At 52.5% G+C, this 15,598-nt stretch overlaps 1 protein-coding gene across 14 annotated transcripts in view; it reads right to left on the minus strand.

Annotated features, from left to right (window-relative positions):
* The window catches only part of Tnxb (tenascin XB), a 65,048-nt gene that overhangs the window by 11,329 nt on the left and 38,121 nt on the right, over nucleotides 1-15,598 (minus strand). For 9 of the 14 annotated variants that reach the window (XM_037200151.1, XM_037200150.1, XM_037200144.1 and 6 more), the window contains 5 exons: nucleotides 15,233-15,556; nucleotides 7,887-8,213; nucleotides 7,149-7,472; nucleotides 945-1,259; nucleotides 229-552 (listed from right to left, as the gene is read on the minus strand). The exons of 1 other annotated variant lie outside the window; for it this stretch is intronic. In XM_037200151.1, coding sequence (XP_037056046.1) covers nucleotides 229-552; nucleotides 945-1,259; nucleotides 7,149-7,472; nucleotides 7,887-8,213; nucleotides 15,233-15,556 — 1,614 coding nt within the window. The remainder of the gene's footprint in view (nucleotides 1-228; nucleotides 553-944; nucleotides 1,260-7,148; nucleotides 7,473-7,886; nucleotides 8,214-15,232; nucleotides 15,557-15,598) is intronic. 4 more of the 14 variants (XM_037200155.1, XM_037200145.1, XM_037200147.1 and 1 more) reach the window with 3 other exon arrangements.

A 15,598-nucleotide genomic window follows, 5' to 3' on the forward strand; every position in this document is an offset into this window, starting at 1 on the left:
TGGGGCTTTGCTGTTCTGGGTCCGACCCCGTGAACCAGCAGCTTGTTTCCCAGGATCCTCTTAGAAACAGAAGAGTGGGCTCTGGCCACACTGCTGGGTCTGAGCCTGATTTGTGGAAATGTCAGAGGCGCCAGGCAGCTTTGGTGCACACACGGGTGTTTCCATGACGATGGTTGGGAAAGGAGTGGTTTGGACCCGTTTCCCCACGTAGACACGACTAACACTCACCGGTCACGCCCACGGTGGACACAGGGCCCACACGCCGACCCTCGTGGAGTCCATACAGGTTCATCTTGTATCTGCGCCCAGCCTCCAGGTCTCTCACGATGGCCTCCCTCTCCTGGCCCCCGACACGCACCACCTGGGGCCGCCCATCGCTGTCCTTGTACTGGACGGTGAAGGAGTCAAAGTCTCCCTGGGGGACGGTCCAGGAGAGGCTCAGGGAGTCTGGGGAGGATCCTGTCACGGTCAGCTCTCCCAGGAGCGGCTCCTCGGGGGGCTGTGGGGCCTCTGTGCTGGGCTCTGTGGGGCTGGGGGTCTCTTCCTCTGCAGCTGAGAAGGAGACACAGAGGTGAGCGGTGTCCCCAGCAGGTGCCCTTGGCTTTTGAGGAGAAGGTATGGCTACTAGAGAGGTCCCAATGTCCGTTCAGAGACACCCCCCTCCCCCCCGACTTGGGGCCTAGTGGTCCTGGTCATCTGACAGCTGGCCAACATGGCCAAGTTCCTGGGTCAGCTGAGGGGGCCTGGGCAGCAGCAGGTACAGCAAAGGTCTTGATGTCTCCACTCTGCATGGGGGAGACAGGCCAGCTCCAGGGAACAGCACATAGGCCACAGCCTCGGCCGCGGAAGGTCTGGGGTACTAACCAGTCCCAGGCCACTGGTCCCTACTCAGAGTTGATGGTCAATTCTAGTAGGTCCCATCCTGGGCTCCCATGTCCACTCACCTGTCACCCCGACAACAGACACGGGGCCCACACGCTGGCCACTGTGGATGCCATACAGGTTCATCTTGTACTTGTGGTCTGGCTCCAGCCCGGGGATGGTGACCTGGTCCTCGTGCCCTGGCACCCGCACCACCTTGGGCTGCCCGTCCCCGTTCTTGTACTGGATCACGAATTGGTCAAACTGTCCCTCGGGGACGGTCCAGGAGAGGCTCAGGGAGTCCGGAGTGGCATCTGTCACAGTCAGCTCGCCCAGGATGGGTTTCCTAGGGGTTGTGGTGGGCACCACCTGTGTGGTCACGGTTTCCTCCTCTGGATCTGGACACACACACAGGGACAGGTTATGTCTTCCCTGTTCTCAGTTCCCTCGTAAAGGGGCATTTATAAAAATGAAGCCCCAAAGGGCAGAGTGGCGCTGGCCACAGAGACTACTACGTATCTTCTCTGTACCTTCTACAGTGCCGTTTCTAGGATCCCTCCTAGGCTTCCTCTTCGTCTACCCACCAATAACCACATGACTTTCTCCTTCCTCTAGCACCTGCCAAGTTTGAGCAGGCCCCACAAGGCCACTGCCCTAGGCCACGTTTGAGCAGACCCCACAAGGCCACTGCCCTAGGCCACGTTTGAGCCTGCCACACAAGGCCACTGCTCTGGGTCACGTTTGAGCAGACCCTACAAGACCACTGCCCTAGGCCACGTTTGAGCAGACCCCACAAGGCCATGGCCCTGGGCCAGTTTGAGCCTGCCACACAAGGCCACGGCCCTGGGCCACGTTTGAGCAGACCCCACAAGGCCACTGCCCTAGGCCACGTTTGAGCAGACCCCACAAGGCCACTGCCCTGGGCCACGTTTGAGCAGACCCCACAAGGCCACGGCCCTGGGCCACGTTTGAGCAGACTCCACAAGGCTCTGAGCCTCCCTGCGTTCTCTCTCTTTGACATTTCCTTCCCTGCTGGGTTCAGGACTTGGCTCCAAACAGGCTTGGAACACCACATCAGAAACCTGACCCACCCCTTCCCAGATGCCATTATTCCAGATGAGTTCTTGGAGGTCTCCGGCTGGTGACAACTGACACTGAGCTCCACATTGCCCAGATGAGGGTATGGGGCTCTTTGTGGAATGAATAAACTGATGCATGGGAATAAAAGTCAAAAACTGCATCCATCCATCCATCCATCAATCAATCAACCAATCGGGTTTATAGGTGCACAGTGAAAACGCTAGCCTCTTTGCTGTTTCTTCATGGGCTGGATGCACCCCACAAGGACAGAGCCTCTGTGAAGCGTCAGAGGCTCGCACACACTCAGCAACAAATTTCAAGGCTGATGCCTCTGCCGTGGGGCTTTACCAACAGCTTGGTTCTCAGGATCTGGTTAGGAACAGAATAACAGGCTCTGGGTACGCTGCTGGGTCTGAGTCTGATTGGTGGAAGTGGGTGTGTGTGGTTGTTTCCTCCAGTCTGAAACTTGCCCTCAAATCTCCCCCAGGAAGTTCCTGAAGCTTACAAGACCTCAGTGTGGTTACAGAAGCCTAACAACTGTAGAGAGGAGGGCGTCTCCCGCAGGCCCAAGCTGAGCAGGAGTGCCAGCAAAGAGCTTTTGTGAACTGTAGCCTGTGTGGGAATTAGGTTTGAAGCTTCCTCTGAGCCATCTGCACTCCTGTAAGGATCACCACATTCCTGCAAGTGACCTGGGGAACACGTTGGTTCAGTAGCCTGGACAGGCCAGATGAGACATGCCAGATGCCATCTTATCTGTCCTGAACAGATGATCTGGTCTCCTCGAGAAAGTCAGCCAACATGATTGGTGCTGGGACATGAACTAACAGAACCAAAAGTGAGTTAGGGAGATGTGGGTATGTGACCACTGTGACAGAGGCTGAGGCATGCACCGAGGATCTGCAGGGATGACCTGGATACGGCCACCTTTTTCATGTGCTGTGGGATGGTGAACCTTCTTGCTGCAATGATGTTTTCATGCTCCCTGTTATAGGAGATAGGGCATGCAACCCAAGCCAGGCCATCTGAGAGTGTCCAAGTGAGACTCCTGGGGTGTCCATTTTCCTAAATTTGATATGGTTGATGCATTCATGGTGAGCAAGTTACGGGGTTCACTGCGTGGTCTTTGCTGTAGGCAAAGATGCAAAACCAAAACTCAGCTGCCTCCTCCGACTCAACTTGCCCACAGAAGAGAGGAATTGCAATGCAGAAAGTCATGCAGATGCTATCTGCTCCTGGGCCTCCGGTTTGGGGAAGTAGAGAAAAGAAGACGAGACAGGAGTGTTAGCTTGCTGTTTCTTAGAGCTGGCAGGAAGTAAAGAGAGTGCAGGTCAAGCACATGCTAAAGAGACCATCCTAGGATCCAAAAATCTTGGAACCCGGGCTGGAGAGATGGCTCAGCGGTTAAGAGCAGTGGCTGCTCTTCCAAAGGTCCTGAGTTCAATTCCCAGCAACCACATGGTGGCTGACAACCACCTGAAATGAGATCTGGTGCCCTCTTCTGGTCAGCAGGGATACATGCAGGCAGAATACTGTATATATAATAAATAAATAAATCTTTTAAAAAAAAAAATCTTGGAACCCTTGGGAGGAACTGGGTAATTAAGGGGGAGGGAAGGATAGAAGATGGCAGACTTTAGGTCTTACCATGAGGAGAGGAAGAGAAAACCCATGATTCAATATGCAGACAGGGCGTTAGTAATGACTGAGTATGGGGAAACTATGATGTTCAGGGCACGCTCAGCATCTGAACAGCTTGGATTGGGAAAGCTGAAAATAATGAAGAAGCCTCCGACAGCCTTGCTTGTGTGGCTGTGAAATAGAGGCAGATGGGATTAATCTGAGCGGAGATGGAGAAACTGAGTATCATAACAACCCATCCCTCTTTGAAACAAAGGCTGCATAACCCAAGGCAAAATGGGAAAAATTAATCCCTGATGAAATGGCTCATATGAGCCATCAGGGACACTTAGTCCCATAAATAAAAGGACTTAAAGACAGCGGAGGGGAGAAGGTGTTGCTGGGGCGGGGATTGGGAATGAGAGGCAGTGTAGATGCCCAGTTCATGAAGTCAGACAAAATCATATTCTCAGGAAAGCTAAGAAAGAGATCTGTAGCCAGATGTGATGGTGTGCGTCTTTAATCCTGGTGCTGGAGAAGCAGAGTCAGGTGGATCTCTGTGAGTTTGAGGGTAGTCTGGTCTATATAGGAAGTTCTAGGCCAGCCAGAGCTCCACGGTGCTTCAGTGGCTTGCTGGGACCAGGATGGGATGTGACCTTCATGAATCTCTGGGAACTCAGAATGGCTCTGAATGGCATGTAAACTGTTCTTATAAAATGCAGAAGCAATCAAGAGAGTGTGGGAGAAAGGCAAGGCAGACTGAAGGATCTGTCCCTGTCACTCAGAGGAAAACGTGACAAGATTAGTGTAGACAGTTCCCACAGGAAAATTAACAGAGTGCCAAATGCTGGGCTAGTGACCTTCTGATGACCTACAGTCCGAGCAGTGGTTCACAGAGGACAGAAATCATAGGACAGTGCAGAGCTAAAAGGTTGAACTTGGGGCTGGAGAGATGGCTCAGTGGTTAAGAGCACTTGATGCTCTTCCAGAGGTCCTGAGTTCAATTTCCAGCATCCACATGGTGGCTCACAACCATCTGTAGTGGGATCGAACCTTCTTCTGATGTGCATGAAAACAGAGCACTCATATACATAAAATACATGAATAAATAAAATGTTAAACTTGACCTAGGGGTGGACAATTACCACCTCCAGAGTATGCAGTGTACATTTCTCCCCTGCAAGAAAGTATGGATCCATTCTAGTGACGGAAATTGTTTAAGTAGCCTGGCGCTCTTCCGGCAGCCATCATATCAGCAGATGTGGCTGATGAAAAGACGTGATGATGGGGGTGCCTGTCAGAACTGGAGACCCAGCTCCAATGGCGGGCACAGTAGGTCAGAGTCTGAGCTGGGTCCTTCAGGGCCATCAAGGGCAAAGAGATACACAGTGGTCTTAAAGGAACAACAGTATCCTGGGATGAGGAGGCTGGAAGGTTCATGGAAAACATCTATGTGCTATGGAAGGCCGGACAGGCTAATGTACATTCCATCTATGCTCTGTATTCAATGCCCCTCTCTTGATAAAACAATTGATGAAAACTATGAGATCTTTTTGTACGGTACTGAGCTTTGGTAATGTTGCCCCTTTGCTCTGGATCCCAAGGCCAATTTGCGTTCACGTGGAATGGCTAACCACAGATCTTCAGAGCCCTCCCCCAAGGCTGTCTTTTTGTCATGGGATGGGTCTGGGACCCTGCGTTGTTATTCTGTCCACCTCTATGAAAGCATTTGGTTACATAGATGACATCATGCTAATCTCTGAATATTTTAAGTATCTATAAAATCATCTGAGGAACAGGAAAGACATGAATTAAAGAGCCTAAGGGAAGATGCCCTCCACGAGTGGGAAGGGACACTGCCAGAAATTTTAAGGTTGAACGAAAATCCCGATGTGAGGAGTGGGCTACATTTCCATGAGTTGTTCAGGCTAAGGAGGCCTCCGAAGTCCCACAAACCATAGGCTATGGAAAACGCTGTGGGTTCCAACACTAAACTAGATGTTAAATCCCTGCTGCCGAAGACACCACACACTTGCTGCAGAGCGTGGGGAAATCAGATTGAGACTCAGCTGGAGGGCCCTTCTTGCTGGCTTGCACGTGTATTGCCTGTCACAGGCACCGCGCAGGCTGCTGGGGGAAAATCACCAGCAACAGTCCTGCTTGTCCACGAACCCTGAACACTACAGAAGCATCAACGCAGGCAAGACGAGAGACCACTGGTACAATCATGGTGCAACCGCTGTGAGTACGACAATGATTAGACTTTAAGTCCGCTCCGAGGAGGGAACACACAGCTGGTACTGTAAAGCGGGACAGAGGCCTGTGTCTAGAGAAGAGGCAACCGCTATCGCTTTATTAAATGGCTATGATACACCCATCAGATTGCCTTCTAAACATCTGTGTCTACATTCACAGATTACTGCTGCTAGCAACACCAACTAACCATGGAAGGAAAGTTATTCCTTGCAACTAGAGGTGTACTATAGGGACTCAGAATGGGTGAAACTACTGAAACTAAATGATAGTTTCTGTATCATAATGGCCCAATACTCAGCAATAGATGAAAGAAAATAATGAAGTATTTCTATTCCCCTACTCCCAAGGCTCAGGAAACACTACATAAAAGTGGGAAAAATTTAAAAGCCAGAGGAAGGCACACAGCATTGGGTAGCTCTTTCCTAATAACTGAAGCATTCTCTACTGGAGGAAAGCTGATTAGAACTTAGGCAGCAGCCAGGTGTGGTGGTGTGTGCCTTTAACCCCAGCACTTGGGAGGCAGAGGCAGGCAGAACTCTGTGACTTCCAGGTCAGCCTGGCCCACATAGTGAGCTCCAAGACAGCCATGGCTATGTACAGAGGCACTGTTTCAAAAACAGAACAAAGCAAAACACCCAGGAAGTAAATGAATCTTAAAAGGCCCAGGAAGTACAGAAAACTCACAAGTCTCAGGAAGTAAAGAAAACTCACAAATCTCAGGGGTCTCCTGAAACTTAGAAAATTCACCAAGTCTGTCCCAACATTAGCTAAGCATTAGCAGTTACTTGTAGGGGAGCTGAAGAAAGCTCCAAGGATGGATCTTTCTGAGTCATTATCCATGTTGAGGTCAGTTTTTACGTAATACACCTGCATTGGAGTCATCCATGCATTTATGCAAGTAACCCTTCACTCACACTCGTATAAGAGACCCTAATAGACTATTGACTCGGTACGCCAGACGTCTTGTGTGGAATACCCTGTTTGTTGTCAGTGTCCTATCTAGACTACAGCTTTTTTTTTTTTTGTTTTTTTTTTTTTTTTGTTTTTTCGAGACAGGGTTTCTCTGTGTAGCTTTGTGCCTGTCCTGGAGCTCACTTGGTAGCCCAGGCTGGCCTCGAACTCACAGAGATCCGCCTGCCTCTGCCTCCCGAGTGCTGGGATTAAAGGCGTGCGCCACCAACGCCCGGCTTAGACTACAGCTTTTTAAAAACATATTTATATATCTCCAGGAAAAGTGAAGTGCTCACACAGCCTTGCTGCTGCGGGAACAAGTGTTACCACAAAGATGGTAGGAAAAGGGTCGTCCCACACAGACCCATCTGACAGTCACTCACCGGTCACGCCCATGGTGGACACGGGGCCCACACGCTGACCCTCGTGGAGTCCATACAGGTTCATCTTGTATCTGCGCCCAGCCTCCAGGTCTCTCACCACGGCCTCCCTCTCCTGGCCCCCAACACGCACCATCTGGGGCCGCCCATCGCTGTCCTTGTACTGGACGGTGAAGGAGTCAAAGTCTCCCTGGGGGACGGTCCAGGAGAGGCTCAGGGAGTCTGGGGAGGATCCTGTCACGGTCAGCTCTCCCAGGAGCGGCTCCTTGGGAGGCTCTGGGGCCTCTGTGCTGGGCTCTGTGGGGCTGGGGGTCTCTTCCTCTGCAGCTGAGAAGGAGACACAGAGGTGAGCGGGGGTGGGGGGGTGTGTCCCCAGCAGGTGCCCTCAAGTGAGGACAGAGTAGCCATAGTTACCAGGGGGTTCTGAGGTCAGTTCAGAGACGTCCTCCCCCCTTGGGGCCTGGTGCCCTGCTCAGTTGACAGCTGGACAGCATGCCCAAGCTCCTATGTCCCAGCTGAGGGGACCTGGACAGCCACCAGCACAGCAAAGCCCTCTATGGCCCTGCTGCCCAGGGAGACCTGCCAGCCCCAGGGCAGGGCACATAGGCTGCCACAGTCTTAGTCACAACAGGCCTGTGGTGCTGAGTAGTTCTTGGTCATTGATTCCCCAATTACTAGTCACCAAAGAACAACAGGTCGCACTTTCTGATGGTCCCACCTTGGACTCCACAGTCCACTCACCTGTCACCCCGACAACAGACACGGGGCCCACACGCTGGCCACTGTGGATGCCATACAGGTTCATCTTGTACTTGTGGTCTGGCTCCAGCCCGGGGATGGTGACCTGGTCCTCGTGCCCCGGCACCCGCACCACCTTGGGCTGCCCATCCCCGTTCTTGTACTGGATCACGAAGTGGTCAAACTGTCCCTCGGGGACGGTCCAGGAGAGGCTCAGGGAGTCAGGGGTGGCATCTGTCACAGTCAGCTCGCCCAGGCGGGGCTTCTCTGGAGGAGGCTCAGAGGTCACGATAGGCACCACCTGTGTGGTCACGGTTTCCTCCTCTGCATCTGAACAAACCCACAGGGACAGGTTAGGTCTTCCCTGTCCTTAGTTCCCATGTAAAGGACCGTTTATAAAAACAAAGCCTTGGTCAGGCAGTGGTGATGCACAACTTTGATTCCAGCACTCGGGAGGCAGAGGCAGGTGGATCTCTGTGAGTTCAAGGCCAACCTGGTTTACAGAGTGAGTTCCAGGACAGGCACCAAAGCTACACAGAGAAACCCTGTCTCAAACAAACAACAAACAAACAAACAAGCCCAACAGCAATAACAAAGCCTGGATGGGTGTGGCATCATAGGCCGTTAAACTCAGCACTAGGCAGAAGAGGGTAGATCTCTGTGAGTTCCAGGCCAGTCAGGGCCACAAAGTGAGACCCTGTCTCAAAACATAATAATAACAATTAATAAAATAAAAGCCAGGTGGTGGTGGGGCACGCCTTTAATCCCAGCACTCGGGAGGCAGAGGCAGGTGGATCTCTGTGAGTTCAAGACCAGCCTGGTCTACAGAGAGAGATCCAGGACAGGCTCCAAAGCTACACAGAGAAACCCTGTCTCGAAAAACAAAAAAACATACAAACTGTGTGTGTGTGTGTGTGTGTGTGTGTGTGTGTGTGTGTGTGTGTAAATTAATAAAATAAAAATAAACTTAAAACAAAATAAAAAAAAAATACCAAAGCCCTTGAGATCGGAGTAACACAGGCCTCAGTGGCTCCACCATACATTTCTGCTCTCTCCACGCTGCCATCCTGGCACCCCACCTAGACTCTCCCTCTGTCTGCCCGCACCCACTTACGTCCCCCCTCCCTCAGCATCGGCCTCTTCATGGCCGCTACTCGGACCTCCCTGAGATGGCTGTCCTTGCCATCTCCCTCCTCGCTAGGCTCCTGTCCTTTGTTCCCAATCTGTATGTGGACCTACCCCAAGCCAGCTGCCAGACCCAGAGTGTCCCAGACTTTTGCTAGACCCCGCCTGGCTGCCTCACTCACCAGCCCAGGACCCCTGGGTGGGCCACCATGTCCCACTACCCAGCCCTCCCTGCCTCTAGGCTGCCTCCTTCCCTCCCTCCCTCCTTGTCTGCTTAGCCTTGCAGCCCAGGCTCTGCGTATGCCCATCTTTTGATCTGGTGCCTTCAGAACCCAGGCTTCCTGAGCTGCCCCCACCATGTCTTAAGACCATCCCGTACTCTGAGGACATCTCACAGAATCCTCAGGTTCTTTCTGGACCATGCCTTTTCTAGCCTGCTGCTCTTTGTGCCAGTTTGGACTCATTCTAAAGACTTCAGGTCTCGGTGGTTCCCTGGGAGCAGGCTGGCTTAGGTGTCCCTTGCCGGGTCCTGCCTTGTCCCCAGGCTTCTCTATCCCAAGCTCATGTTTGGTATGGCTACGAAGCCATCATTCAGGAACCTGTCAGTCTTCCAGGCTCAAGGTTCCCTAGTGGATGCAGCCCGCACCTGGATCTGGCACCTGTAACTTCGCTGATACACTGGAGGGGTGTACAGTTAAGGCTGCATCCCAGCACCCCACTCAACTGTTTCCATAGTGACAGAGCCTCTGTGAGGACTCATGAGGCAGGAAGACTGTGGGGCTCCCATTCCCATGGAGCGCCATTGCCTTTGCTGTGAGGAACTGTTCTGTTTAAGCTGTGCCCTGGCCTCACCAGTCAGGACCACCCATCTCTCAGGTGACTGTGCATTAGGTGATCGGTCCCCAGGGTCCTGGGGTGGGAGGAGGTGAGGGTGACCTGGTGGAAGCTCCTCGTGTTGCTTAGGGTGTGTCCTTGAAGAGGACGGTGAGGCTGAGAGCTTCCTCCTTCTCTCTGATCTGCTGTGATGAGCTAGTCTGTGACAGGTTCTGAAGGGACAGGGCCAATCCACCAGACACCGAGCCAAAGCAGAACTCTTATCGGTTGATTATATCAGCTTCTTATCACCAGAGTGAGGCTAACGCTGCATCTTGATATGAATGCAGACTAGGAGACTCTGGGTGGACCTACTGTACCCCGATCTGCTCTGTGGGAAGTCCCTGATGGCTAAGAGCGGATGCTTCCAGGAAGCCGGCTACAAGAGGATGATTTCTGAATCCAGGTCGGATGCATCCATGATGGACACAGGCCAACTCAATGCCCCAAACAGAGCCATGCAGATACGTTCTGTACCTGTGGTCCGGGCTCCATGTCCCCCACAGTATTTCTCCTGGCCCCCCACATGTACCACCAGGGTTACCCATCCCTACCAATAGTCAAAGTGTCAGTTCAGGAGCGGCTCAGGGAGTCTGCGGAGGATCCGTCATTACTGGATCCTCCCGGAGTGGCTCCCCTGGGTTCTGAGCCTCTGTGCGGGAATTCTTCTCAGGGTCCCCTGACCCGGGAGAAACATTGGGACCACACAGGTGTTAAGGACACACAGCAGATAAACTTCCTCCACAGACGCTGGGGACTCATGTGGCCTCACCGTGGCCATCTGGTCACTGGAGACTGCTGACCTGTCTGAATGTCAGGCTGCCCCATCACACACCTTCAGAAGGCAACGAGGCCATGTGTGTCGGGAGCCAAAATAGTGCTCACTTCCTTTGACCCAATAATCCCGTTTCTGGGCGTTTATCCTAAGAAAATTATTAAGAGCAGGAAAAAGTTACCGCATGGAAGAATTCATAATGAGATTATTCATGACAGCAAAATGTGTCAGGACCCAAATGACCCGTAACAGATGATTGGTTTTGTTACAGGGCTGTCACCAGAGAGCATCAAATAACCATTAAAACGGTGATTAATACAAACCGTGTAGTCACGAGGTAAGCGACTTCCATCCAGTTGGCACTCAGAAAAGGAAGAGCCCGCTCCACGGGAGCACTCACTCCCTGACTGCAGCTCCACGGGAGCACTCCCTCCTGACTGCAGCTCCACGGGAGCACTCACTCCTCTGACTGCAGCTCCACGGGAGCACTCCCCCCGACTGCAGCTCCACGGGAGCACTCACTCCCTGACTGCAGCTCCACGGGAGCACTCCCCCCGACTGCAGCTCCACGGGAGCACTCCCCCCTGACTGCAGCTCCACGGGAGCACTCCCCCCGACTGCAGCTCCACGGGAGCACTCACTCCTTGACTGCAGCTCCACGGGAGCACTCCCCCCGACTGCAGCTCCACGGGAGCACTCCCCCCTGACTGCAGCTCCACGGGAGCACTCCCCCTGACTGCAGCTCCACGGAGCACTCCCCCCTGACTGCAGCTCCACGGGAGCACTCCCCCCGACTGCGGCTCCACGGGAGCACTCACTCCCTGACTGCGGCTCCACGGGAGCACTCACTCCCTGACTGCGGCTCCACGGGAGCACTCACCCCCTGACTGCGGCTCCACGGGAGCACTCACTCCCTGACTGCGGCTCCACGGGAGCACTCACTCCTCTGACTGCAGCTCCACGGGAGCACTCACTCCTCTGACTGCAGCTCCACGGGAGCACTGGCTCCTCTGACTGCAGCGCCACGGGAGCACTCCCTCCCTGACGGCAGCTCCACGGGAGCACTCACTCCCTGACGGCAGCTCCACGGGAGCACTGCCTCCTCTGACTGCAGCGCCACGGGAGCACTTCCTCCCTGACTGCAGCTCCATGGGAGCACTCACTCCCCTGACTGCGACTTTAAAGTACGCTGCACTGAGAAAGCAGAGGAGGGGCTCACTTACACCATCAGCTTTTGGTTTGGTTTTGCTGATGGTGTGGGTGCTAGGCAGGGAACCCAGGGCTTCAACAGGACAGTCAAGAACTTACAGTTACTAATGGTGGTTGTTGGGCTAAAGCCAGACCGAGCACTTTACTTTCTAGTTTTCAAGCTTTGTGCATGGCTGCCATGTTCCTCACTCTACAAAAACACAGGCTTAAGAAGAAATGATTGACTCAGAACACTAATATGTGAGTGGGAGATGGGAATGGGCTATGACGCAGGTGGAAAGGGGGGGCAAGGACATGGGGGACCAGGGATACAGAGGGGCAGGGCCCGCGGGTCCCTCTCTGCACTCTCTACTTGCCGTGAGTGGAGAATTGCCGTTATGGGGAATGGCAGAAGGTAAAGAGGCTGAGGATTAGCAGCTTAGCCCAGGCTGCAAACTCCCCAGTGGTGCCCCAGCCCCACAACCCTGCAGTCGGCTGGACCCTTGGACAGAAACAAGACCTGTCAGGTCAGGGAGACTGTGAGACAATGATCCCTCCACCTAGATCATCACCAGGGCACAAGCTGCCTCCTCTGTGGCTAAGTGGCTTGACGACCCACCCCCCCATGCAGTGTCCCTGAGGAGGGGTCTGTCCACCTCTGGCTCACTCTTGAGAAGCCCTGGGAAGCTGTGAGACCAACACCCAGGGACCTGAGTGCACCTGTGACTTACCTGTCCCCTTGCTGCTTAGGGACTGGCAAGTTTAGTTTTCTCATAATTAGAAACAAGCCTCGTTGCCAGGGTGACAGGGAAGACAGATGGACTGCTAAGGAAGCGACGCTGCGTTTTTCTGTTTCTCTGTGATTATAAAAGGAATGCGTGGAGGGGGGAGGAATGCTTGCCATGTTGGAACATTCACACAATGCAGAACAGACTAAAACAGGAAAAAAAAGGCAATCCAACAATGTGCAGAACACTGCATTCCGTCTCACAAAGCACACTGCCGTGGGCGCCATGGGCGCCGTGGGCTGCGCTTCATCCTGTCCCCTGCCCTGCCGGTTATTGCCAACTGGTTGTGATTAGCACCCTGTGGGACTCTGGGCTCTGCTGCCCCCTTTTCTCTCCCTCATCCTGGTTTTTATTTTTTGAGGGAGGGAAGATTATTCGGACCCACACTTTGGGGGGTCTTGGTTCATTGTGGTGGGAAGGACGGTGCGCTGGGACAGAGCAATCACATCATGGTGGTCAGGAAGGAGAGAGGTGGAATTCAGGCCAAGAGATAGGTCCAAGACGATGCCCCCAATTAACTTCTTCCTCCACCAAAAATGCCCATCCCCACCTCTCACCACCACCCAACAATGCCACACAGCACTACTCCATCAAGGGACTCAAATTGTTTGGTGCGCATGTGTGCGTGTGTGTGCATGAGATCAAGTATGGCTGTCATTCCACAGGCATGAACCACCTCCTTGGACATGGCCTCTCCCTGGCCACCGACTTGTGTAGGCTGGCTGGCCAGAGAGCCCTAGGAACCTTCCTGCCTTTACCTCCCCAGCCCTGAGATTACGAGCATGCGCCATCCTGCCCAGCTCTTTTTATGAGAATCCTGGGGATCAGACTCGGGCCCTCTGCTTTCATAGCAAGGACTTAACTCAGCCTACCTCTGTGTGTCTTTATTGAGAAAGGAACGCTCTCTGTAGCCCAGGCTAGCCCCAAACTCACAGAGATCCGCGTGGCTCTGCTTCCCAAGTGCTGGGTTAAGGCGTGTGCCATCACCGCCCGGCCAGTTCTGTATTTTTCAATGGAACATTACAAAATTGTTTATAGAGTAAATTTTTTTTTCTTTACAATTTTTTTTTTAAACTGGATGGTATTGACACATTCTTTTAATTCCAGCACTCAGGAGGCAGAGGCAGGTGGATCTCTGAGTTCGAGGCCAGCCTGGTCTACTGAGTAAGTTCTAGGACAGCCAGCGCTAAATATACAGAGAAACTCTGTTTTGAACCCCCCACAAAAAAAGCAGAAATTGAAGAAGGGTATGGTGGCACACTCCTCTAATCCCAGCACCTAGGAGACAGAGGCCAACCTGGTCCATGACAGCCAGGGCTACACAGAGAAACCCTGTCTCCATAATTTTTTATTTTATTTTATTTTTTAAATATTAGAGTTTTAAATGACAGTCTATGTTGGAGAGGATTCAGAGTAAAGAGAATACTCCTCCACTGTTGGTGGGAATGTAAACTTGTACAACCACTGTGGAAATCAGTGTGGCGGTTTCTCAGAAAATTGGGAATCAATCTACCTCAAGACCCAGCCATCCCACTCTTGGGCATATACCCAAGGAATGCTCAATCATACCACAAAGATACATGCTCACCTATGTTCATAGCAGCATTATTCATAATAGCCAAAACCTGGAAACAACCTAGATGCCCATCAACTGAAGAATGGATTAAGAAAATGTGGTACATATACACAATGGAGTACTACTGAGCAGAGAAAAACAATGAAAGAATGAAATTTGCAGGCAAATGGATGGAACTAGACAATATCATCCTGAGTGAGGCAACCCAAACTCATAGGGACAAACATGGTATGTACTCATAAGTGAATTCTAGATATAAAGCAAAGAACAATCAGACTGCAACCCACAGAACCAGGGAGACTCCCTAGCAGGAGGAACCCTAGAATGACTGTGGCTTATAATAAGTTTTGGTTTTACTCAATCACTGGGCAAGCCTCAGTGAAACATTTCACTATTAGAATAAGAATTTGTACTGTATCAAGCTGATAATATAAATAAACAAACAAACAAATAAATATGTAGTGTTTTTAAAATGTAGTGTGTCTGTCTGTCTGTCTGTCTGTCTCTGTCTCTCTCTCAGTGTGTGTACATGTGTGCATATGAGGCCAGGGACATCAGATCCAGGAGTTGTGAGCTGCCTGATGTGGGCACTGGGAAAACCAACCCGGGTCATCTCCAAGAGCGTCCTTAACCTCTGAACCACGTCTGCGGATGCATGCTGATGTATCGTCAGGGGATATATAGATGCTGCCTATGCCGTGCATCCACACCTAACTAGTATGCTGTTGAGTTGTTTATCTGTGTATAAGTGTGAAAGTGGATATAACAAAGACTCCTGCAACTAGGAAAAGAAAAACAGAAAACACTAGAGGGTGGCATGCTGTGTGAGGGATGTTTCACTTGCTGGAGGAAGGTCACGACAGAGTGAGGAAGAGGCTGCTGGTGAACAAAGACCAAGGCTGCTCAGGAAGGATGTGGAAGGGGAACCAAATCTTAGCCTTGTGGGATTGGGAAGACAACAGAGAAGGTGACCACATACCCCCGAGGAGGGAGACACACCCCTAAAGCCCCGGTTCACACTCACCAGTCACGCCCACAGTGGACACAGGGCCCACACGCCGACCCTCGTGGAGTCCATACAGGTTCATCTTGTATCTGCGCCCAGCCTCCAGGTCTCTCACCATGGCCTCCCTCTCCTGGCCCCCGACACGCACCACCTGGGGCCGCCCATCACTGTCCTTGTACTGGACGGTGAAGGAGTCAAAGTCTCCCTGGGGGACGGTCCAGGAGAGGCTCAGGGAGTCTGGGGAGGATCCTGTCACGGTCAGCTCTCCCAGGAGCGGCTCGTCGGGGGGCTCTGGGGCCTCTGTGCTGGGCTCTGTGGGGCTGGGGGTCTCTTCCTCTGTAGCTGAGGAGGAGACAAAGAGGTGAGTGGGGGTGGGGTGGGGTG

The sequence above is a fragment of the Peromyscus leucopus genome, chromosome 16_21, assembly GCF_004664715.2.
Source record: "Peromyscus leucopus breed LL Stock chromosome 16_21, UCI_PerLeu_2.1, whole genome shotgun sequence".
Taxonomy (NCBI): domain Eukaryota; kingdom Metazoa; phylum Chordata; class Mammalia; order Rodentia; family Cricetidae; genus Peromyscus; species Peromyscus leucopus.